At 29.9% G+C, this 26,116-nt stretch overlaps 2 protein-coding genes across 5 annotated transcripts; one reads left to right on the forward strand and one right to left on the reverse strand.

The window, feature by feature from the left end:
• Window positions 1-1,899: 1,899 nt before the first annotated feature.
• LOC129874656 (protein MALE DISCOVERER 2-like) lies at window positions 1,900-7,599 on the reverse strand. Of its 2 annotated transcripts, XM_055949975.1 has the most exons (15): window positions 7,153-7,599; window positions 6,483-6,952; window positions 6,258-6,390; window positions 5,966-6,037; window positions 5,301-5,444; window positions 5,051-5,191; window positions 4,841-4,936; window positions 4,704-4,756; window positions 4,140-4,613; window positions 3,614-3,804; window positions 3,333-3,465; window positions 3,080-3,234; window positions 2,817-3,002; window positions 2,442-2,724; window positions 1,900-2,117 (listed from the first exon to the last, which is right to left on the reverse strand). In XM_055949975.1, exons 2-14 carry the CDS (start codon window positions 6,595-6,597, stop codon window positions 2,464-2,466), a joined length of 2,154 nt encoding a protein of 717 aa, XP_055805950.1. In that variant the 5' UTR covers window positions 6,598-6,952; window positions 7,153-7,599; the 3' UTR covers window positions 1,900-2,117; window positions 2,442-2,463. The 2 variants fall into 2 exon arrangements, with proteins under 2 accessions (XP_055805950.1, XP_055805949.1); XM_055949974.1 differs by lacking the exon at window positions 1,900-2,117 and having other exon boundaries at window positions 2,327-2,724.
• Window positions 7,600-20,644: 13,045 nt separating this feature from the next.
• On the forward strand, window positions 20,645-26,116 carry LOC129873134 (uncharacterized). 3 transcript variants are annotated; one of them, XM_055948160.1, is made up of 7 exons: window positions 20,645-21,072; window positions 22,621-22,970; window positions 23,351-23,427; window positions 23,538-23,574; window positions 24,185-24,377; window positions 24,581-24,914; window positions 25,638-26,116. In XM_055948160.1, the coding sequence occupies exons 2-7, from the start codon at window positions 22,691-22,693 to the stop codon at window positions 25,791-25,793; spliced, it is 1,077 nt and encodes a 358-aa protein (XP_055804135.1). In that variant the 5' UTR covers window positions 20,645-21,072; window positions 22,621-22,690; the 3' UTR covers window positions 25,794-26,116. The 3 variants fall into 3 exon arrangements, with proteins under 3 accessions (XP_055804135.1, XP_055804137.1, XP_055804136.1); XM_055948162.1 differs by lacking the exon at window positions 20,645-21,072 and adding an exon at window positions 22,408-22,507; XM_055948161.1 differs by lacking the exon at window positions 20,645-21,072 and adding an exon at window positions 22,411-22,515.

A 26,116-nucleotide genomic window follows, 5' to 3' on the forward strand; every position in this document is an offset into this window, starting at 1 on the left:
TTGAGGGGATAGACCACACGCTCCATGGCAGGTAACATTGACAGAAATGTCCCACATGGGTTTCGAACTATAATTCAGTGGATGTGTACCGATAGGACAGACATGCATCATCTCATTGCATTGCATCACATTTTGTTGATATTTGTGAATTCGTGTTTACCACTTATTTCTCTGTATATTTTGAACTTGACTTGATATGATTCGTTGACAGAAATGTCCCCCATGGGTTCCAGACTGTAATTAAGCGGATGTGTACCGATAGGACAGACATACATCATCTCATTGCATTGCATCGCATTTTGTTGATATTTGTGAATTCGTGTCTATCACTTATTACTCTGTATATATTGAACTTGACTTGATATGATTCACTTGATGAGACTACTGATGAGTATTCGTGGACTGTACTATTATTATTGCGTAGAGTGTGGAGTTAGGCTGGTTTTATGCAGGTTGTAGTTAAGGAGGTTCGATTGGGATGACAGGAGTACTTATATCTATTAAGCTTTGCTTACTTTTAGTTAGCCACTTGCTGAGTACCGTATTGTTTGGTACTCACCCCTTGCTTCTACACTTGTGTAAGTTGTGACCCAGACCTGCTTGATCTCCTAGTATTTTATACCACATCCGAGGCTATCATTTCGAATGTTAAGGTAACTGTTACATCCATCTAGTGGATACCTCTTACTCCTTTAATATGTTTTAGTCCTATTCTAGAGACAAAGACATTGTGACTATATTTTCTTTCTTACTTCAGTAATGTACTAATGGCTTATACACATGACAACCAGTCTTGGAGATTTTAAGATTATTTATTTATTTCTGACTAAGTTAAACCTTGCTTTATCTCAATTACTTTAGCATTTACTTTCTGTTGAGTTTTAGGCTGACTTGTCTCGGTGGGTTGAGATGAGTGTCATCACACCCGAATTCGGATCGTGACACCAATATCTATACACTACAATTTTCTACATCTATATAACCATTTTCAAACTCTCTCTCTCTTCTCTCTTATTCTTCCTAAAAAACACACACCCATCAACAACTACAACAAAAGTCCAACACCTATACACTACAATTTCCTACACCTATACAACTATTTTCAAACTCTTTTTCTCTCCTCTCTAATTCTTCCTAAAAGATACACCCATAATATTTATTCTTCTTCTCCACTCTCTCCCTCAACCTCACTATAAATAACACCAATTTTAACTCTTCTTGAGGACTTGATCGCTCTCCTTCACATTTCTCCATTAAAACCAACCAATAACCACCAAACCACCAAAATCTTCTTCTTTTCTAGCCAAACGCACTTCATGTTTTGTGAGGTTTGAGCTTTCACTCCCAAATATAACTAGACAGAAATATTGTTTCACTTTGTTTTATGATTTTGCTGTTCTTGGTGCTATGTTTTGTTGCATTGCCACGTATATTTTATTCTGTTTCAGATCTGAATGGAGGAGTTCAAACTTCAGCCATTGTTTTCTGTATTTTCATGTTCTCCGATCATTATTCATGATTCTCTGTTAAGTTTTGTTTACTATTTTGGATCATAATACAAGCGCACCTTTCTCCTTTTCCATCTTTCCTAGTATTTTTTTTTTCTTCACACATAGCCTGACAACATCAGGAGACAATGATCTCACCATCTATATATGAGGGAGAAAATCACGCACACAGGAGACCTGTGTAACAGATCTCGTGTTATTTTTACTTTTTAATAAATCTCCTGTTTAAAAAAATCATAAAAACTAATAAAATCACATAATGACTATAAAATAAAACCTCTCTTTCAATATCAGTGGAATAAAAGACAAACTTATTTAAGTGATAAATATGTGTCCGTGTCTTATATTCATCTGTTTGGTGTAAAAACTGAATTTGTATGTATGAACTAAATGCAGACAATATTTCACAAGCTTAAATTGAAAAAGATTACACCAGATCATATAATGAAGAAGATAAAACACATTGCTAGTTACATCTCAAAAACATGCAGACTTCAGAAATCAATAGCGTGCAGCTCTCTAAATTGCAGCCCTCGCATTATACAAAATATAGCAATTAAAGCCAAAAAAATAATGCTAACAGAATCTCCAATCATGATCCAAATAAACCTGCAAAATCAAGAAAAATTGGAAACTTACCACAACTTCAAAGAGTTGCTGACAGAGAGAGAGAGAGAGAGAGAGAGAGAGAGAGGCATTTGACAACACTGAATACCCCTGTTCAAATCCTCTTGTACTAAACCAACTTTTTGATCACAAAAGGGGATGCACCATATAAACATCCCACAAAAGGAGGCGAAGAAGGCAAAGAATTACTAAAAGAATGAACTAATATATATATTGAGGAGAAAAATGGGTACACAGGACTTGCAGTTGACATTAGTGAAGTATATTTTAGGTCATTGATGCATTGCAAAGCAACGCTCGACTTACATAAGCAGACACACAAGTCAGTTTAGGCTGCCTCAGAGGATAAGATCTCGAGTTCAGCCCACCAGAGCGGAGACAGCCTTGGAACTGCAGCATCAGGGGATATATCAATCGCTTCCCTTAGCTTTTTAATCACTTCTTTTATTGTTGGTCTCTTCCTTTGATCTTCTCCAAGGCATTCTCTCATTACCTCACACATAACCATAAGCTCATTATTCTTGAACGACTTCAATGTTGGATCAACCAAACTGCTCAGATTCTGCCTATCGTTAAGGCATTGCTCCGCCTAAACAAAGCAGAGAAACAAAGTTTCACTAGTCTAAATCAAGACCGAACAAAATTAGGGCTCGTATAAAATAGAGTTAGATTGAGAATTACCCAGCTCAGAAGAGACTCTCGTTCCGAGTAAGGTGACTTTCCAGAAATTACTTCCAGCAACAAAATCCCAAAACTATAGACATTTGTTTCGGGATCAGCAAGTGGTGGCAGCTCAGAGTTTTCTAGATCACCACTCGCGGATTTTGACTTGACCATTATTTCTGACCAGAAAGCAAGCTCTGTAATCTGTGAAAATAAATAAGGATTCTTTTAATTCAAGACATTACACAAAGTAAAAGGTTTCTAAATTCAATGAAGCACACCTTAGCAGCATAATCGTCCGTAAAAAATATGGAGTGTGAATTCACATCAGGATGCGACAGAGGAGGATTCAAATTGTGCATGTACTCAAGACAATATGCTGTCCCCATTATAGCTCGTACCCTTGCAGGCCAGTCAAGAGGTTCAAGTTCTTCATCTGAAACAACCAAAAATATGTAGATTGCAATAATCAAAACTAAATCACACAACCGTGACAAATGATTAGACTGAAACTTGAACTACTAACTAGTTTACCATGCAGATGCTCGAAAAGAGTTCCATTTGTTGCATACTCAAAGACCATCATCCTTGTGAAAGGTTCATCTTCCTCACAGTATCCAATTAGATTAACAAAATTCTTGTGGTTTATCCTTGAGAGTGAATCAATCTACCCAAGTGCACAATAAGTAGAAATCTTATAAGTAAATGCAATTGTAAAAAAGTGAGACAACTAGGATATCATATCACTACAGAAAGAGTGAGATGGTAATAAATTATGATGCTGCTTTTTATTTGTAAAGGAGATGACAACTAACCTTCTTCCTGAAGGCCAATTCAGAACGCTTGGACCAATCTTTCAGAGAATTTATAGCAGTTGATACAACAGAAATCTCTACTCCACTGGATAGAGTTCCCTTGTAGACTGTAAATGTATCTTGATTGCAAACGATGTTGCTAAAATCCTCACATGCATTTTCAAGCTCGGGCCTGTTTAGTTTTGGGACCCCTGCAAAATTGATTTCATGCATAAGATATGAGAAACAATAAATGAGCAACATTAGGGAAAGGGGGGAGAGGGGTGGGGGAGCGTATCACATGGTTTGGACGGGATAGAGCGCAGGGGGTTTGACTAACACCGACATAATACATGCTTTTAACATCATCTTGAAGTATTAAAGTAAACTATCTATCAAGGAAATAAATAAGAACTATTGTAGGCGTTGAAGATTGGAATTATATCCTCCAGAGAAAAATGAACGCAACAGTTGAACTAGAACATAGGGATCTGGACAGAACACCAGCAGTGTCATCAGCTTTGACACAATATTAAATCAAAAGTACCTGTAATAAATGCTTTCTGCAACTGTCCACTCAATCCAGTCTTCCAAGGGCCTATTGTTTGCGCGGCTTTGCTCTTGCAGATGAATATCAGACACACAAAAATAACAACCAGAAAAGCCCCAATGGCAATTCCTATATACTTCCATGTACTTCCAGACTTTTTACCAGGTGGGGCTTGACTAGCAGTTGGCTGTTTAACAGCACCATTAGAGTGTCCCCCGGGATTTTGAGGCGGATAGTGTTGAGGTGTGGTCGGTGATGGTATAGTCAGAGGAGGAGGAGGAGTTCCTTCAGTATTTGGCACTGCACGAAATGAACCACTACTTCTGCTGCTTGGCACAGGATCAACAGGTCCCAATGGTTTCCCTCCGTTAGCAGGAGCAGCAGCAAAGTTACTGGATTGTTCAACTAACTTACGGCGTTCAGTGTTTGCTAGATTCTCTACAGCGTGGATAATGTGAGGCCTAGTTGAACCTGCAAAACAAAAGAAAATAAAATCTTTGTTTTTGTGTATAATTCTTTGAAATTCCAATAAAAGACGTATCATAAAATATTGTCACTCACTTGGTAGGTTGTCAAAGCAGAATTCTGCCTGAGCATCCAAAAAACGCGGGAACCTTTTAGGAAACAAAAAAATTGCTTCTGAACCATTAAACCTATTTAGAAAGCATAAGGTGACAAAAACCTATTCTGTTACTTACAGTGTGAAAAAACTGAAATACCATGTTAGCATCCCTTTAATTGGTCTTACAAAGGAGCCTATGGTCTTAAATGGCCTCAAACTGCCATGCCAGATGCTGCAAGAAAAAGGCACCAAATTTTCAGAGTGGAGCATGAAACGTAAAGTATGCGACTTTGTAGCACAACTGTAACATGAAGATTAAAGGACCAAACAACTAAAGGAGTCTTACCAATGCCCAAACTTTCTATTTATACAGCCAGTTCCAGCAGCAACACCAGAGGTGAGGTAATCATCAAATTGCAATTCTGAGAGCACAAGCTTCCCGATCTCCAAAGGAATCTTCCCTTCAAAATTATTATCACAAATCAACCTGGGAAAAAAGTATCAATCACAATTCAAGAACATTTTGTTAGAAATGATGTAGGATAAATACATACAAACATAATACGGCACGGAGACACAACAAATGATCAACTTACAAGCTTCTAAGTGATTGCAAATCTCCTATTACTGCTGGAATTCTTCCACTCAAATTGTTATCCCTCAGATCAAGCACTTCCAGCTTTCTGAGTCGTCCAAATTCTTTAGGAATAGCACCAAAAAGACGGTTTTCAGAGAGCACACTGTGGAAGAAAAGCATTCAGAAAGGACGAAAATTTATTAATACATAGTAATAGATGCAGAACAGAAGGTGGAAGTACGATTACCAGAAAATCTACCCTATTCACTTTATGCAGTTTTTCTTTGGGGAAAAAAAGGTATAGTTTTTCTTTGGCACAATTTGCCTGACCAAATACGCTAAATATCCCTCCATCCCAATGTATATGACTTTATAACTTGAGACATCTCCTAAGTAACAAATGGAAATGAAAAATGAAAACATGTGCTGACCAGACATTGTAAATTTAGTGCAATTCAAATTATATAGGGATAAGATAGTGTCTATCAAGATCGGGAAGTATTTAGTTCCATGACATAGCACGCTAAATATTGTTCTTAGACTAAAACCAGAATCACAAAAGCATTTCTTAAATAGAAAAAAAAAAACATCAAAGATTGGAACAATCTCTTTTCAGATGGTCAGGTCAAGATTATGAGCTAGAAAAAACAAAAGGAGAAACTTATAAGTATAGCTGAAGCTTACAGTGATTTTAAGTGAGTGAGATTTCCAAGTTCTGGTGTGAGTTTTCCTTTCAACGAATATCCGTGAAGTTCCCTAAATAAAGAACAGACGAATAATTTAACAATATCCGAAGAACCACAAACAGTAAAACATACCCACAACTTAGTGTTTGCACTCTTGTGTGTCATTTATCATTTCAACACTCTTGTGTGTCGATACCAAAGTAACACATAGTTACTATATTAGATAACAGTAAATTTACAAGAAAAGGATTCAAAGTAGGGAATTTGGGTATATTAAACAAGGGACTTACAGCATTTGCACTTTCCCGTCCATACACTGGACACCAGACCACAAGCACGGGTCACAATGATCTGAATTCCAGTTTTCAAGAATGCCATATGGATCAGAATCCACTTTCATGCGGAATCTCAATAATGCCAATCCTGTTCCTCACACCAACAATAGTCAGCAAACAAGAAAACATATCAAACACTTAAATCTAGCCAAGACAGAACTGTCCAGGTATAAGAATTACCTTCCGAATTAAGAGAACAACAACCGCGAATATCCAAAATGATAATCAAAAGAGCAAGATACGACAACTTGATTCCACAAGTATTCCATCTACCACCCATGGCTTGCAGAACCATATGAATCAGTTGTTTAGGCAGTAACAATATCTGTCAACAGCCAGGATTCTATACAAAATCGCCAGCTTTCTTGTACAAAATTACTCTCCAAGCAATTGAAATTACTCGTAAACACAAACAAGTTGAACAAAAAGGAGAGCAAATACACCACTGTTTGCTTATCATTCAATTTTTACAATGTACATAACCTATATTATTACAAGTTAAAAGAAAAACTACTAACCCTATTGATACAATTGACAAAATTGGGGTCTCTCATTTTTCTATATTTCTAAAATTTAGGCTATAAAAACATCTCCCTCACCAAAAAACTTGCACAAATTCGGTTGATGAATCTCCAAGATTCAATTTTTATCTGGAAAATGAATAAGCAGAAAAAACAAGAATTTAGTAAAAAAAAAATGTTTCTTGAAAAGGGGTTGGCCAAAAACATGACAGACAGAGAAAGAAAAAGAAAAAAAATGATCAGAGAATAACTGAATTTGCAAGCAATCAAAAGAAAACTAAAAATCCAAAAACCCCAAAAGATGGTAAAATGTAAAGGGTAAAACTTACCAGAAAGTAGGAGACAAGAATGAAATCTTTTTTCTGCTTTTTATTGCAGAAGTGGAAATGCCAATTTGTCACATTTCTTGAAAAAAGAAAAAAATCAAATAACTGCAATAGGAAAATGCAGGTGGTGGGACTATGAATGATGATGATGGACAAAATTTGCGGAAAAAAATTGTTTTATCTTTACTTTCTTTCTTTCTTTTTTGAAAAAAATATAGAAATAACAGAGATTGAAGAAGAAATTTGAAATCACACAAGAAAAAATCTATTTTTTTCTAATTTTTTCTTGACTGCAGTTTGCAGGATGATTTCAAAAACAGGGGCCTTTTTTCAAGTATTTTTCAGAAAGATGGTTGAGGAGGAACAAAAGGGAAAATATTGGAAAATGGTGGGAAAAAAAAGATTTTCCTCTCTCTTGTTTCTCTCTCTACAAGATGTTTTCTCTTTTCTTTTTTTTTTTGGGGGGGGGGGTGAGGGGTTTGTTTCCCCTGACACACAAAACTACCATCCGGCCAGCAAAGTCTCCTGTTCTTCTCTTTTTTAAAAAAAAAAAATAATAATAATTTTTATTTTTATTTTTAGTGATTTTAAAATATTAAATATGATTATCTAAAATTATGATAGAGTGGGGCCCTGTAGCCAGGTGGGTTAACTGTAAACTGCCGGCCGCGTTACAGCCGTTGACTGGGTCCCACACATAATACGTGCCATCCTGTAATCCTCAGCTTCCTAAGGATTCCTTCGGTTTGGAAGTTTTTTAAAAGCAATACTAGGGATCGTTTGGTTCAACGTATAAATTATTTAGAAGTGGGAAAATACAGCACCAACTTGAATACGAAGATAAGATGAGATATTCAGAATTAGAGTTGGGATTAAATTTATGTTTTGTTTGATTAAAGTTATCCGCATATCAAACGAAATATTTGGTACGCAAGAGTTATTTATATAGGGGAATATTTCAGAATTAAGTTTGAGATCAATTATATTTTGTTGAATTAAAAATACAAATTTAGTGTTGACATACGTGATGAAGTAAGATAGCTCAAAATTAATTTTGAGATTTAATTTATATCGTATTTGATTAATGATACAAAATAAAGTTACCTTAAAGTAAGTTTATAATTTTCAATTAAACAGAGAGTAAAATCAATACTTATTCCTCAAGGTTTAGGATTATAATTAGAAACATATGTTTGCGTACCAAACAACTCCTAGTAGTATATAATAATCCTCATAAGTCATAACTCATGCGGGTATTTGTTTGACCGTGTAAAACAAAATATAATTTTTATATATTACTCTATCATTTTATATAGGAAAAAAGGTTTAAAATGTTTTTAAGCTATTTAAAATGAATAAAAATATCTTTCATTTATAGATTGTTTCAAAAATGTCTTTATAGTCAAGACTTTGGTCCAAAATGCCCTTATTCTTATTTAATGGATCAAAAATGCCCCTATTATTATAAAATGGGTCAAAATACCTTTTTCCGAATAAATATATTTTTTTAAAAAAAACAAATCTTGTTCCTTATAAAAGTATTACTTCTGAGGAACACTATTCTTGTTTTCTTTCTTTTTAAACCGCTTTAAGTAATAAAAATGTAGGAAATTATTTTATTCTTCGTAATCTCATTTTATCAATTAAAAAAAATTATTTTATGTACTCTAAGTTTTAACGGATAATATATGTCAAATATTTAAGATCATAATAAATTCATCATTAATTTTTATTCAAATAACGATAAAAAATAATTATAATAAAATAAAAAATATTTTAAATTTTTTTCTAATTGAAGTAAAATAAAAATTTTCTAATAAAATAAATATTATTAAGAAAAAAATGTGTTCAAAAAGAAAATAAATAGTATGTTTATTTGAAAAGAGTATTTTTGACCCATTAAATAACAATAAGGGCACTTTCTAGACCAAAGTATTACTGTTAGGACTTTTTTGGATCAAATTATAAACAGATGACATTTTTGTTCATTTTAAATAGTTTAAGGACATTTTTGGCCATTTTTCCTTTTATATATTATTGTCAATGGAATTATACACATATATTATATGGAAACCTATATATTATCTTTGTACAACTGTAGTTGTACCAATTGTAATATTATTGATAATAATGGTACAAAATGCCTGTAATGAAAGTTTCTTAGGTGAGTAAATAATTGTTCTAACTTGGAAAAAACAGTAATAATCCAAGGAAGTTTGGACATAATTATCTGTGTATTTACCTTATATTCGAATTTGAATATACTTTGTGACACAAACCTTACACATGTTTTGAGTAATTGTCAATGACAACATACATTAGCTAATGACTTAAGATAATTGTGTTTTATAACCTCCACTAATACATTTTATTTGTGTGTTGAAATATAAAGTAAAAAAATATTTAGTTTTTAATTAAAATATTCAATTAAATAACCAGACATGTAAAATATGCGGAGAAGGGCCATTGTGTAACAAGTAATTATAACTGCGAACCTTAGGTATGCAGTAAAGAAATATTGACATATAAATTCACTTTTTTCGCATTATTATGAACTTATATCGGCCGAAGTCTTCAACATAATATGTGTAGAAGTAGGACTCGGATTCATATATTTTTTGCTCGCGGACAATAAGATTAAAAAATATCATAATAATTATATTTTTTTGATTTCAAATATAATGAGTGTTACAATCTCTATGAATTCTCTGATTCTCCCATTCGAAATAAACTCAAGAACTTTTGAGTTTGATCTTAACTTATACTTGAATTCAAGGGCTTGAAACTAGTGCTTGAATTTAGTGGTTTTGACCTTGATTTGTACTTTAATTTAAGGGTCCAAAACTTAATCTAGAATATGGTGGTCTTGATCTCTAAAATTTATAAAGAAATACTTGAATGCTTTTGTAACTTCTAGAAAAATCTACAGTTTTCTCTTTGAGATCTTGTTAAAATTCCAGCCCCTTTTTCTGAATTATAATTGTGGAATGGAAATTGGAAAAGTTGTGATGAGGACAATTCTTTTCGATCAATAAGATTGAAGTTGACATGACAATATTTGATTCGTCAAAACAAGTCACTAATAATATGCATTGCGTATTTTTATTGGCCTTTGATTTGATTAGACATATTATGTCATTTGATATATGACATGATCATATTGATTCTTTTATATGACTTGACATACCGCATTATTTGACACGTAATATCAAATTGGACCTCTAAATAAAATGACATTTCGAGCTTAACAAATTGGGCTCATCATTAGAAGTCCAAGTCAATTGATTAGCGTAATAAAATTGAACTTTAATTATATATATCCATATTTATTGAACATAAATAATTAATCCAAATATTTTAGCCAATTATATTTAATTCGACTAATATATCTTGAATTTAATATAAATCAAATTTCTTATGAATTCAAATTCAATAAAATTACGATATCCACATCCTCTTTCTTCCACTCCCTACTCCCCTATCTAATTGGAAAAACTTCTATTAAGATTGAGTCACCAAGGTCTTTAAACAAAATTCTTCATGAGTTTCTCCTACGTCAGGAATATTTGGGACATTTTCTAGTCAAAAATCAAAGTGGATTAATATTTCATTGTCCTAATTATAACAAGAATGATTGGCATGTCTTTAACGTCTAAGAGTCTTGTGAAGTAACCTTCACAAAATGGATCAGCTTGGTCTGGCTTTAAAACATAAAAGTATTACTTCAAATACATGAAATCATTTGGTACAGGATAAGAACAATAATTTCGAAATAGAATTTGAATTATCGTGATGGTATGTAGGTAGGGATCCCATGTACGTATGCTAGCTCCCATATGTCTATATGTATGATATGTTTTGTCCCGAAAAAAATTGTTGTGTTCCGATTATTCAATAATATCACCCTTAATTTGTTATGAAAAAATTTTAAAACAGCAATATTTTATCATTTAATAGAATTTATTAGCTACATTTTAAATATTTATTGATAATAACAATATTTTGAGTTGCTATTCGCTTGATTATGTATTCTTTAATTTTTTTAATTTAATAGAATACATCTAATAAATAACCAATTAGAGAAATTTATGGGAGATAATCTTTCAAATATGGTAATATTTCCTTGAAAATATTCAATTAGTTATAGTTATGTTTTAGGAGAGGAAGCATGCGACTTCAATCATCTTTCTCTCTTTTCCTCCATTAACGAGCTTCAACCCTCTTCTTCGTCCTCCATTAACGAACTGCAATTCTTGTATAATGCAACTCGGTTGATTAAGTTTGTGGCTGGAAAAAGGAGATCAATACTGGCAATTCGATTTCGTGGTAAAATCATTCAAGTATTTCGAATTCAATTTTTTGTTTAGAGTTCAATTTGTTTTGAACCTCAAAAATCAATTTGAATATGTTATTTTTTTGAATGCATCAATTCAAAGAGTTATTCTAGTTTTTTCTATTCTGTATTTAAATCTTATATGATTCCAAATTTGGTCCGTCTTATTATTTTTGAGTGATAAAAATAGCGTGATGAATTCGAGATGAATAAAAAGAACTTTTATAGCTTGAATAAATTTGGAATGAATACAAACTGAAGAAAACTATTATAGCTTGAATAAATTTGGAATGAATACAAATTTAAAATAATTAAAATGTAAATGAAAGATGCATCATTAAAATTTGAAGTGATACAAAAATAAAAAGCATATTGATTTGAATGAAAATAATTTTAGAACGGATACAATATTCAGACAGGCAACAGGGGTTATTTTTTTTGAAAATGTGAACTTTTTGGCATAACTTTTGAATGAATGCAAACAAAAAAGAAATACAAGATTCATCAAAGATGCATGGTCTATGCAAAAGGCATACGTATTAGACTGAATACAGCTGTAAAGAAATTATACAATTTTCTGAAAAAGATAACAAATTGAATACGTAATTAAACAATTTAAAGAAAAAATACAATTTTAATTGACATTACTTTGGAATGAATACAAACTAAAAATAAAATATTTTTTTCCTTTCGAATGAATACAAACTAAAAATAAAATATTTTTTTCCTTTCGAATGAATACAAACTAAAGAGGAAAGGATACAATTTTCTGGAAAAGACAACAAATTCGATACGTAATTCAACTATTTAAAGAGAAAATACATTTCTAATTGGCATTACTTTGGAATGAATACAAACCAAAGAGAAAATAAAATTTCGCTTTGAAATGAATACAAACTGAAGAGGCAAGTACACAATTTTTTTCCGAATGAATATAAATTGAAGAGAAAAGGATACAATTTTCTGGAAAAGGCAATAAATTCGATATGTAATTCAACCATTTAAAGAGAAAATACATTTCTAATTGGCATTACTTTGGAGTGAATACATATCAAAGAAAATAAATTTTTCCTTTGGAATAAATACAACCAAAGAGGATAGTATACAATTTTAAGGAATTCGTTACATAATTCAACCACTTAAAAGAAATACAACTCTAAGTGAGTTCGGAAAAAAAATTGTATCCATTTATTGTGAAAAGCATAAATATTCTTATGAATACAAATAGAGATACTAAATTCTTTATTATTTACTTGACTATTTATATGAAAAAGTAAATAGATACAAATTTGCCCAAAAATAATAAAGAGGCTAAAAATGATAAGAACTGACGAGGAAATAGAAATACTAACTTTTTTATATAGCTACTTAGCAGATTGAAATCCCCCCCCCCCCCAACCAAAAAAAAACTACATTACATGTCTTTATAAAGTAATCCAAAGTATATAAACCCCCCAAATATAAGAAACGAAATCATAAAAGTATGAAAAAAAATCAAAAAAGATAACTCTTAAAAAAAGAATAGCTGAATTAAAAGGATTGTTGAATAATCTTTGTGGATATTCTAACAAATTCTGGAAAAAAAATAAGAGGGAACAGAAGAGAGAGAATGAAAGGAAATAGAGAGAGAAAAATATTTCACATTTTAGTTAATCTAAATTTAGAAAGATAAAGTATGAGATAATTGAAAGAAAAAGAGAGAAAAAAAATCAGATGCATAAAATGTGGGATAAAAATCAGATAATTTAAGAAGGGATTTAGAATATCATTATTTTGCTACTTGACTAAAATATTATCTTTTTTACTAATATTTTTAAAGTATAGTTATTTTTAATGAATAAATTATAAAATTTAGCTAATTAGCTAATGTTTCCATTGTTAGGGACATAAATAGTGTTATTTATGAAAAATCCTCAAATACTAATTCCAGGCCCTCCATCCTGAAACGCAGTTAGGCCCAAATTATTAATTGGTTGAATAAGATTGGGCTTTATCTTCAATTATCAATTATGAAAAATTATCAGGAAAAACACTTTTTAATAAATAATTATTGATTTTAGTGATACTTTTTATTTATTATCATTTATAGTAATACATAAAAATATTATGATATATCTGTCATGTATTAAAAGTGAATTATGCATGCAATATAAATGTATTATAAGTGTTTTAAAATATATTATACTTGTTTCGTAAGAAATTGACACAATGTATTATAAATGTATTAAAGTATGTGATAAATATATTATCCATGAATAAAAATTATATTATAAATTATTCTCGCTAATATGTATTAAATTGTATTATAAATATATTATAAACGTTCAGTGAAAAAATTATTATTGTTATAAATGGTAAATATTTTCTTAATATAGTATATCTATGTAAGTTTCCTTATCAATTACCACTACTATAAGAAAACACATTGTCATTGAGTTTCATTGTTCTTTGGATTGTCAAATACTACTAAGTGCTCGTTTGAATTGACTTATTTTAGATGTTTTTAAGCCAAAATAACTTTTAAGCAATTTTGAAGTGTCAAAATAAAATTAAAAAGTGCTTATAAACACTTATTTTTAACCCAAAACAATAGAAATAAGTCAAAAAGTCATAAGTTAGAAATTCTAACTTATGACTTTTGTCTTATAAGTCATAAGCCAAAAATTAATCCAAGCATGCTCGTGTTATCAAGATTCTCTAAAATTGTAGGAACCGATAGATAGAGCTTGTTAATGATCAATTTAGAAGAAAGGGTGAGATAATTCTCTTTTAATTCAAATTGACTTAAGCTTGAAGACGTAGATACTAAATTATGTAATTTTGGTGGAGATTCAGAAAATCAGTCAAAACTTTGGGTGTATTGGTTCAATTTTCTTATTTTTAGTTGGTTAAAAATTTTGAAAATTATTTTCTCAAAAAAAAAATTAATATGTTCTTTATAAATAAAGAAAATGACTTTATTATTGAAACCAGTTAAAATAAATTGCACTAATGACATTCTTAATCATATTAGTCAGAGTAATTTACGATTTGCATCCTTAATGTATGCGTTATTTGGTGACTTACACTTTATCGTATCATTTTTAATTATTTTCTCCCTAATCTCCTTAATTTTTTGCAAAACTATTAAAAATCTCATTTTTTCAAGGATAAAATAGAAAAATTAGCAAGTTGTTTTATTTATTATAGGATTTAAAAATATAATAATTAAATTACTTTCTACCCACAACATAATTGATTGTTCTGAAATTTCTTTCCTAATACACAGTACAAAGTAAGAAAAACAAAGATTGAAACAAACATATTCATAGACTTACAAACAAAAAAACTCCACCCCAACAAAAAAAAAAAAGAAAGAAGAGAAATCCACATTTTTTTGAATTTGCGAAGAACTTATGTAATTCATAAGAAGAAGAAAAGGTATAATGGGCTGATGGAGTAGGGACACCACTAGTTAGACACCACAAATATCAACGGGTTGAAAGTAACAATTGTTTGGCTAAATGAAAGAGATTTATCTTAAAAAATTAATGGTATTTCTTCGGAATTTTTTTTATTGAGACCAAAGCATTAAAAAATAATACCAAAAACGAATGAGTTGTTCTTCATTTTAATGAAAAAGAAGCGGCAAATGACTTGTGTTTAATATTACTTTTATTTTTAATTTAAATTTCTTTTTTATTTTTCTTTATATGTAATCCCCTAGTTTATCCTTGTAAATAATAGGGAAAAAAAGACATTTTTATGATTTGTAAAGAACTGAGGAGATTAGGATGTAAATTATTAAAAATGATAGAATAAAATGTAACTCACGAGAGAGCGCATTTATTCAAAATGCAAATTGCAAATTAATCTATTAATCGTCTCCTCCGATCCACCTTCTAACACATCTCATTCCACCACCCCACACCCCTACCATATTTTACCTTTTATAATTAGTTATGTATTTCATTAGATTTTGTAATCCCCAACTTATGACTATTCTTTGTTTCAGTAATGGAAATAAAACAAAAATAAATAAATCATATTATTCCTCATTATAATGTTTCCAAATATAATATTTCTACACCATTTTTGTTGGCCTAATAATTGTGTTAAAAGAATCTATTCATCAATTTCGGGCGAGAATAGGAGAGTGAAGAGTAAATGAAAAATTAAAATTATTTTATATTGTAGTACAATAATATTATATTAATTAGTTGAGTTTACCAAACACATGCGAATATAATGGCATCTTAAATTTGTATAAATGATAGTAGCAACATTAACATAGTTGTAATCATTAATTCTTTTTAATTTCTTCCTTCCAGCTAGCTAACCTTTACGTAATACCTACTAGTAATAGTTAGGTCTCTGTGTATTGACTAAAACAGTACTATCAACATTTTTTTGGAGATGGGGAGGGCCACCACCCTTATATGTATTTTGTAGTTGTTCCCACTCTTTAAGTTTTGCATTAGCTATTGGCCTCAAATACGTTTTTTCTTTATGATTGCAGTGTCTGGTTCACCAATTTAGGCGTCTCTTGAAAATAAAATAAATTGAGATATCTTTTATCGTTCGTCATTCACACATATCGAGTAATGCCGTCAATCTAAAACAAATTAGTAGAAATGAACTATCATTGAATTTACCTTTATTGGAATTTGAAACCTCATAATTCTAAACGCAATGCATCAAGAACGGTTTAAATATATTAGTGGCCTAAAATTAAAATCAAATAGAGATCTTAAATTTTAATTATTTTTTTTCAAATTTGTTATAGTCAATTCATTTAATATTTTTGAGACGGTATTTCAGACGTGATAAATTTCTTCGAATAATTCTTTTCTCTTATATCAAAAGTTGACATTTTCTGCATGATCATTAGGCAACATCCTTGAGTGCATGATTGACCTCAATATTATATAAATTCATTTAATTAATCTCTCCTCCCCCTCCCCCTCCCCCTACTCAGCCAATGACTTCCAAATTAAGCACACATCAATTAAGAATTTTCACATTATAATTAGTACAAATTAAGTAAAATTCAATTACTTAACTTATGATATATGAATTATTAATCTGAAAAAATAATAATTAGTAACCTAACCTACAAATTACTAGTAAGTAAGTAACCTTATAGATAATCAATGGGAAGCTACCTAACTCCCACGCATAAGACAAATATCAAGTATAGTTTAAACTGTTAAATTAGGGTAGGGCTTTCCATTTGCTATTTCTCAAAAATTCCTCTGAGATAATTGACTAGTTCAATGATCAATATTTGACTCAAGCCCTTTTCCACAGAAGATATCATACGCCTATAAACATTATTCTTATGAGAGTGAGCTAAAGTATTCTGATTTTGAGTTTTGTATTTAAGCTATTGAATGTGTGGATTTTTTATTTGAATTATCATTAAATATTTATTGAAATACATTTTAATTATCGGTTTCACTTTTTTTATTTGAAATATTATTTTTGATCGTTCAGATAGAAAAAGTAAACAACTAATAATTAAAATGTGTTCAATAAACATTAAGTAACAATTCAAATAAAAATTTACAACCTAATAATTCATGTATGAAAACAAAAAAAGTTGGGATTATTTTAGATGTATTTTTAAACCCTTCACTTTTCTTATTATTTATACATTAATGACGCTCTAAGAAAGTGGAGATACTACAACATTATATAAATATGGTATTAAACTATTTAAATGTCGCAAATTCCAGTTGTTCTCTTTGTTGTCAATATAATTATTATATTTTCTAGCTAGAAATGAAAGTTTAAATAATAATATATTAAGAGGACGTACGCTGATCATTGTCAATTATTTGGGGATAAAAAAATTAGAAATAATTACGGTAGATGACCATTCATTCATTTTAATTATAAAAAAAATAATTATTTGATGTATATTCGGTGTATATTTATACATACCCAGTGTATATTTCATGTATATAATATATTATAATTTATATTCAGTATATAACTCATGTATAAGTAATCTATATTGTATAGTCAGAATATATTTTCTATGACTTTTGACAAACTATATTGTATAGTTACTATATTGGTTATTTTTTATATAAATAAAATATGACTATATTTATTGTAAACTAATTAATTTATTATATATATTTGAAATCGTACCACACCAGGATTTCTTCAATTTGTATCCATAGTTCCTCTTTTTATTTGCAAAGATATTTCTAATTTTTTAATTTGGGTAGAAAAATATTGAGAATATTTAAGTCATTTTGACAAAAGAACAACTTATCAATATTTTTTCTAATCAAAAACATTATTTATTAGCACTTTCAACATTTTTTTTCAAACACAAAATTACTTATTATAATATTAATTTCAACACTTGTAACTCTTCAACTCTTTACGGTCAACTATTCAAACAGGCTCTAAGTCATTATAATCAATCCTTTTGTGTATTTAATTACTTTAATTTTAGTTGCATTTTATTAGCCAAAAAAAAGTTAGGGGTTTAAAAGGCTTGAATAATTCTGTTTTAGCATTAAAAAGAGTATAACTATAAGTCTATAACAAAAATAATAATATAGGTTTTAACATATCAAATTACAATAATTAGAAATCTTTATCATGTCGTGTTTTTAGTTAGACAAGCATTGGCGGCTGCTTTATATTATAGTTTATACTAAGTGGGTCAATTTGAATGATAAATTTTCTAACTTCATATTAGTTTGAATTTTTTCTTCTAAATTAATCATTTTACGTTGTCTTATCCTAGTGATGTAACGTCGATGCAGTCGGCATATATATGAATAAATAATAATTAGTGGATGCCAAAAGTCAAGTTTTTAAAAACTTCTTTGATTGCATGCAACTGTCCCACCAAAAATTGACTAATTCTTATAATTTCACCCATACCACTTGTACCCTACAAGTCTGAAATTCCTCCTCCAATTAATGTTAGCAAATAAACTATCTTAAAAGGCTACATATAAGTTGTTATGTCTATACTAGAGATTAAAGAAAGACTTAACGATCGAGACAAGTATAGAAAATATGAAACTTAGCCGTATAGTTTGGTGAAAACTAAGATTAATTTTCCAAGATAAATTATGGTATATAGTACTATGAAGGTTTGGTGTGCACAAGTCTATGATATATATATAACTATCTAATATTCTTAAGTACGTACGAGTTTTAAGATGGATTTCAAAATTAATAATTCCGAATGTGGAATTTTCTACGTATTCAAAATAACATACAAACTTATATATTGTTGACTGTTGGTCCGTGAGAGAGAACACAGAGAGAGAGGAATCAATGGAATACATATTTGCTTCATTCGTTTTATTTTATCTAATGTATTTTATATGAAATTTAATTAAATGAAAAGAAAAAAGATTTTTAAAACACATTATCTTTATAAATATTTGCGTGAAATAAAAATAACCGTGCTGATCATAATAAATCGACTTTCATACTAGTTCTTGCTCCAGCATGAAAGTTCCCTGAAACTTAAAAGTTCAATTAGTTGTAAATAGTCAAAGACTGATTTTGTGAGCATTCCACTTTAAAAATTACTAAATAAAATTTGTTTATCTTCTTAATTATACTGATTTCCAATTGTGCTCTGAGATTGTAAAGGTGATGTGCTCCAATATATATCATCTATAGGTGACAAATGAACGATTTGGATAGATTTTGAGTGAGTAAAAATGAGATGAGTCAATGAGCTAGTTATTGATTTGTTTAAAAGTTGTTTGGATTGTAATGGGCTAAAATGCATATTATATTTCAATCCGTTCAATTCTTATTAAATTTTAAATGTTTTATTTATTTTTTTGTAATTTTTTAATAACTTGTAAAGATATTATTTTTTGTTATTATAACAATATATAACATATCAAATAAATTATAATATTTTTTAAAAAATATTTTGACAAGGTTTATCTTAAGTCTCAATAAAATTAGATATCAATTTAAATTTTGATGAGATAAAATAAACTGAACAAAAATAAGTTAGCTAACAAATAAACAGATTAATAATCAATTCAAACTTGAACTACGATTACGATTTTTTGAGATAAATTTACCATATCTAGTATCACCTAGCAATCATGGCTAAAATTAATTACACTTTTGACCGACCTATACTTTTAGTCAGCTAGCTAGCTAGCTAGTTTGTGAAGGACGAACTCGTATGTCATATAAGGTACAACCCGGCCCCATGTTTAAAATCAGAATTTGTTGGAAGAGAAATTAACCATTTATCTTAGAATAATGAATAAAAAATTGTGTTGAGAAATGAACAACAGTTTTGAGCATCATCCTGATGAAATCATTATGTTATATTCATAATTAATTTAGTGTAATTTCATAATTGAGATAGGAAGAAATTGAAGTATGTGCTACTATAAAATTTTCCCTATTTTTATGAGGAAAATTAATTGTTTTTAATTTTTGATAGATTTTAGGCTCATTAAAAATGTTATTTAAAATAAATTTGAAAACGTCCTCATGATATATATTTGCTTTCCAGTATCTCTCTAAAGGAAAGATAATTTACTCAAAAATAAAAATTTAATTACTTCAAAATATAATTCGCTCTGAAACCAAATTTAAATAGTAAAATATAATTTGCTTTTACAGATTTTGATTTCTTATTCTAATAATTAGTACTCTTCCAATAGAATTGTATCTATGCTGAAAAAGATGAAATTCCTCCCTACCTCTTATAAAAATAATCAAAATGTACGAGTTTATGAATAAAAAATATTTTATTTTATTAAACTAAAATTTAGAAGTTTAGCTTAGACAAACAAAGATGTGTTATCAACATGCTTATTATAAAACTGGTATAAACAATGGATCTATATAGTTGTTTGGACAATGGACATATGAATACGACTTTTGGCTAGAAAAAATAAATAAGAAGATTTATTTTATACATTCAATGGGAAAGTCCTTAACAAAGGTCAAACTATAAGATATATTTACGAGAAATTAAAGAAAAGAAAAAAAAATGTAATAGGAAGTACAACTGTCAAAGAAATTTTACAGATTAAAAAAACGACTTTTTGGGAAAGACACATGATATTAAGTTCAACCAAAAGGAAGGGCCTATATATTATTGTCAGAATTATTTCATTATAATGAGCACCAAGTGGACTCATGTCTAAAGTCCAAGCTTGTAATTTTCTCGTTAAATTAAATGGATTCATTTGTCATTTAATCTAAGTAAAAAAAAAAAAAAACATAGAAAAGTCATATCAACATACATTGGCATTGAAAATTAATTCCATTGTTGAATGAAGAAACAAAATCCTCCAACCCCCAAAGAAAAAATAAGCACCTTTTCCTCCTGTTTTCCATCCCCCTACACCACAACCAAGGAAAATTTCTTTTCTTATCATATATATATAGTTTCAGGCTGAATTGGGACAGTAACGATTCATATATATAGTTGATTTGATCAACTTATTTGGAACTGAGACGTATCTGTTATATATTGTTGCGTTGTCAAATTAGGTTATGTTTGACTCCATCTGCAGCAAGTGATCGATCGTCTATAGAAGCTTTAATATTGGGAGAGTAATTAAGCACACGTCGCCTGCTTGATGGTTTGTATTTAGAAAAACTTCCTTTTTAAATTTCCTCTATGAAGTATATATGGAAAAAGAGGTATATTCTAGATTAATTAGGAATATAAACTAGTACTAATTAATTGTTTGGAATTGTTTCTTCTCCTTCATGTTCTTTTATTCTTTTCAATTTAATTTCCGGTGAATATTGGAGGTAAGGTTGTCAGCTATCTTGAATCCTTTATTGTTTTTTTTTCTTTTTTTCATGTTCCAGAAATTCTTCTTTTCCATTTTCATTTCTTCTTAATTTCTTTTGAAGAGTTTTTCTCTATTTTGTTATCTTGCAGTACTACTATGTAGTAAGTAAGTTAATAATATCGATGATTTTTTACTTTAACTATTATATTAGCTAGACTTCTTGTTGCAAAGAGATACTGATATGGTTTCAGCACAAACATATTCTGCATTTTATGAAAAATTGTGAAATATTTCCATGTGAAAGAAACTAGGGCTAATCAATTTAATTATATATGTACTCCTTTTTCCAGCCACTACATCTATGACTTTTTCTTTTTCCTCTTATACATATGTTGTTAGAGAAGGGAAGCTTTGGTGTAACAGAGGTTAAGTTGTTGTCATGTGACTAGGAGTTTCGAGTTTAACAATCACTTGCATAAATGAATGATCTAATAAAGTTGCATTTAATAAACTCTTGTGGTCTGACCTTTCTTCGAATCTTGCACATAACGGGAGTTTAGTGCATCGGGTACCATATATATATATATATGTTGTTAGAGTAACTTTTATCATCTATCAGTTCTAGATATTTTATTTATTTTTGATATATGGTGATCATATTTCTCTATGTAACTAATCAATATTATTTTTGGGCGGTTCTGAAGAAGAATGAAGTTACTAACAGTAAAGTTTCCTAATATTGAGGATATAAAACAGGAATAAATGTTGCTGGATTTTAATACCATCATGAAAAACTCTGGACTTTTTAATTTTGTAAACCCACCAGGACCCATCTTTACTAGAAAGAAACCTGCCAGCTTCAACAGTCTTTATTTGAATGAACATTTCTTTATGTCATGTATCTACTTCCATAGGAAAATAATAGTATAAAACACTAGGAATATAATTACCATCAAATTCTAGTAGCAGATTTGTGCCGCTTACAAATCTTCAAATTTTCCAACTAGCAGTTGATACTGTCAGAATTATTTAGTACCACTGGCAAAGAGAAAAAAAAACAGACTGTAACCAAGTACATAACAAGGTAAAATTAAATATGCTGATTCTATAGTCGTTACTGCTATTTATTATTCAATATATATTATAGAACACTACCGTGGCATCAGTTACCACTAGAGAAATGCTGTGACTTCCTGAAGGACGTTGTGTCCTTAGCCTAATGGCTTTAGTTTCAACTTGTGTCCAAAGATTCGATGGTTCACGAGAATTTTCCATGGTAGCTAGGTTAAATTCTATTTTAGTATTACATTAATGTCCTCCTTATTTAATTAGTGCTATGTTCTTCAAGTCGGATTCTTATAAACTTATTAATTTATATACACAATGCAGGCTTGTTTCTGATCTATTACACTGAAGACAAAAACAAACCTCTTTGCATTACTAAGACGTACAATTAGTCATGGCAGAAAATTCAGCGGAATACATTATGGAAAAAGCATCATCCTCATCCATTGATTTGAACGAAGAGAACAAAGAGGAAAGCGAAGAAGAAGAAGAAGTGATTGAGGTGGAAGACAGTAGTGAGAAAGAAACAGAAAGAAATTATAATAGTACTAGTAGTGATGTTGAAAAGAAAAACGTAAGGCAATATGTTCGATCAAAATTGCCAAGGCTTCGTTGGACTCCTGAACTTCATCGCTCTTTTGTTCATGCCATTGAAAGACTAGGTGGTCAAGAAAGTAAGATGACACTCACTCACTCATCATGTATTCTATCACTTTAACTTCTTCTATATAATTAGCTACACGCTATCAACATGCATGTCAACAATAATGTTAGATAATATTGTTGCAAGTGTTCCTTTTTTATGATCAACGTGTATCTTGTCAAATCAAAAGGTCTATAACACTCTATAGATGCCAAACTTTATTAGTTATAAAATTCGTAAACGAAAAAGGAAAAAATAATTAATAGTACGTGGTATTACCTGCTTGTTTGTTACTCTTATTATTAAAATTATTATTGTTGCCACATTTGTTAAATTCACACAAGATTCTCCGTATTACGAGAAATATTTATTTAATGTTTACATAGGTCAACTTTGTTTTTTTTTTTACAGGAGCCACACCCAAGTTGGTTCTCCAGATGATGAATGTGAGAGGTCTAAGTATCGCCCATGTAAAAAGTCATCTGCAGGTAGTCATTTACATTGTGATAAGTTGAACTACTTACATATATTTTCAAGTATGTTTAAGTAATTGGCTCTTATAAATGTTATAAGTTACTCATTTTGTATTTTGATCCAGATGTACCGAAGCAAGAAACTTGATGAATCTGGGCAAGGTACAATTTATCTTCAAATTAGAAAAAAATTACTCCCTCCATTCCATCCCTCCGTCCCATATTAAATGTGCAATTTGCATTTTACACATTAATTAAGAAATCATTAATAGATTGCTTAACTTTACTATTTTGCCCTTTGCTCATATTAATTAGCCTTTTGAAAAAAAAAGTTTTTGGATCTTCAAAATTAGTTTAAACTTCCAAAGCATATTAATTGTAGGGATAAAATGAGAAAAAAATAATTAACTATATCTTAATTTATTAAGTATCAAGTAATACGGGAAAAATATTTTTAGTAAGATGCCCATCTAGGCATCTTACTTTTATTTTTAATATGTTTTAAATAGATTTTTTTTTTCCTTTTTTGGTAACTCTTTAGTTCCAACTTTCTACGTGTCATGCTTAAAATCACAATATTAAACGACATTTTGGTACAGTTTATATATCTTTAGTCTAATATCACAAAATTCAAAAACTTTATTTATTTTCTTAAACTTTGTGACAAATCAAATTAACAAATAAATAAATTGAGATTTGAGGGAGCGCCCATTTTCCTTCCGTGCAATAATACTAATAAATCTTGATGGTGTTTCATTTTATTTTTTTGTAGTGTTAGGCCGAGGTAATAATAGAGTAATGCATGGAAGAAGCTATTTCTATGGACAAAGATATAATCCTATACAAGATTTCAAGATGAAGAATGGTGCCATTGTGTTAGCAAGGAATTTTAACTATGATGATAAAGCCCATGTTCTAAATTCCTTTTCGAGACCCCCATATCAGGCCAAAAGTACCTCTTTCAGGTACAATACAATTCACCTGTATAAAAAATTGATCGATAATTTAGAATTTAACTTATATACTCAGATACTATACCTATATTATTTATAACCACTAATCCCACTTTTTTATATATCGTTATCTTTAGGACTTGATAGAGTCAAAAAAGAAAATAGTACATCCACAGAAATTAAACTTAATAAGTAGTAATTTAATTTTTGTATAGGTACTTGCAGTGGTCTTCCGATAATCAAGGAAGCTTACTTAATGCCAAGTCTCGGAAAGGTGAAGATTTGTTGAGAATGAAGAGCTGGCAGACACCAAGAGAAGTAGTACTTGAAGAAAATGGAATTGTCCCAATTAGGTCAACCCAATTTCTGGAACAGAAAAAGTGGTGTCCATTCATCCCCAATCAGTGGGAGGAGATCAAAAGGGCTGATATTTCTTCAGCTGAAAACTCTCAATTTCTGCTTCAACAAAATTTGGGACTACCACATTCCAAGTGGAACTGCAGAAACAATGCCCTTGACCAAAATCTTGTGACACCTTGCAGGATTGAGGTAAATATATAAGCGTATCAAACAATAATCGTCCACTATTGACTTTCACAGGAATTAAGAAGCAGAAAATGATAAGGATAATTTTATCAAATCACCCTTATTAAGTACAAGTCATCTAAATATTAAAAAATGAACAGTATTTAATAGCAAAGATAAAATAGACACATTATAATAAATTATTCATTGATTTTATAAAATGATTAAGTATTATTGGATATCCCAAAATAGTATAGTGAAAAAGTAAAGATGGACTGAGAAAATATTTTTTAATTTTTTTTTGCAAATATTTACGACTTTGAAACAACTTCAGACATGTGGTGTCTAAAGTTAGTTTGTATGGTAATTAATCAAATTAACACAAACAAAGAAACTAACTTGATAAAAATTGGACGAATTGGGTTATGATGTGTTATTTATAATAATAATAATAATAATAATAATAATAATAATAATAATAATAATAATAATAATAATAATAATAAAATAAAAAAATAAAAAAAATGTGTTATTTATAAGCCCATTGGGCGTCGTATACCAACCCAAGTAAATGACCGGCCTACTTATTTATTCAACCTATTTCTATAGAATATCAGTGATCAGTACTGAAAATTAATGTAATCTTCCTTTTGACTAATATAGGCTACTAATTAAGTACTAAATGGAGTCATTATTGTGAGTTAATTAGGATATATATGTAGTTTAATGGTAATTTTGACTTTGCAGACGAAAGAAGACAAGGAGGAAAAAGAATGGTTATCTGATTTGCAACTAAGATTAAGCAGAAACAGAGAGGACAAGAATGATAGCAAGAGGAGGGATCAGCCTTCAGATATAAACACAATGCTTTCTCTTTCTCTTCCTACTTATTCACCAAATTAGGAGGGAGATTAATTAGAGTTTTAAGAACATAAAAAAGTTTTATTACTGTATTAATTAGCTTGTTAATTATTGTTCAGACCTAGCAGCCTAGGTAGGAGGGTGAGTACTTGACATCTGACCAAGCAATTAGCATTAATTAATTGGAGTCAGATCTCCTAAGTACTTGCTTTATAGGCCCATACACTACTTTCAGTTGCCACACTTATTTTTCTTTGTTTCACGAAATCAATTTTTAGGTTTGTCTCTTGGAAGTGAAACTATATATTTACGATGGATTAATTACCTTGCTTATATGTATTTAATATTAGTGGGGATATTCTCTT

This window comes from Solanum dulcamara, chromosome 11 (genome assembly GCF_947179165.1).
Source record: "Solanum dulcamara chromosome 11, daSolDulc1.2, whole genome shotgun sequence".
Classification (NCBI taxonomy): domain Eukaryota; kingdom Viridiplantae; phylum Streptophyta; class Magnoliopsida; order Solanales; family Solanaceae; genus Solanum; species Solanum dulcamara.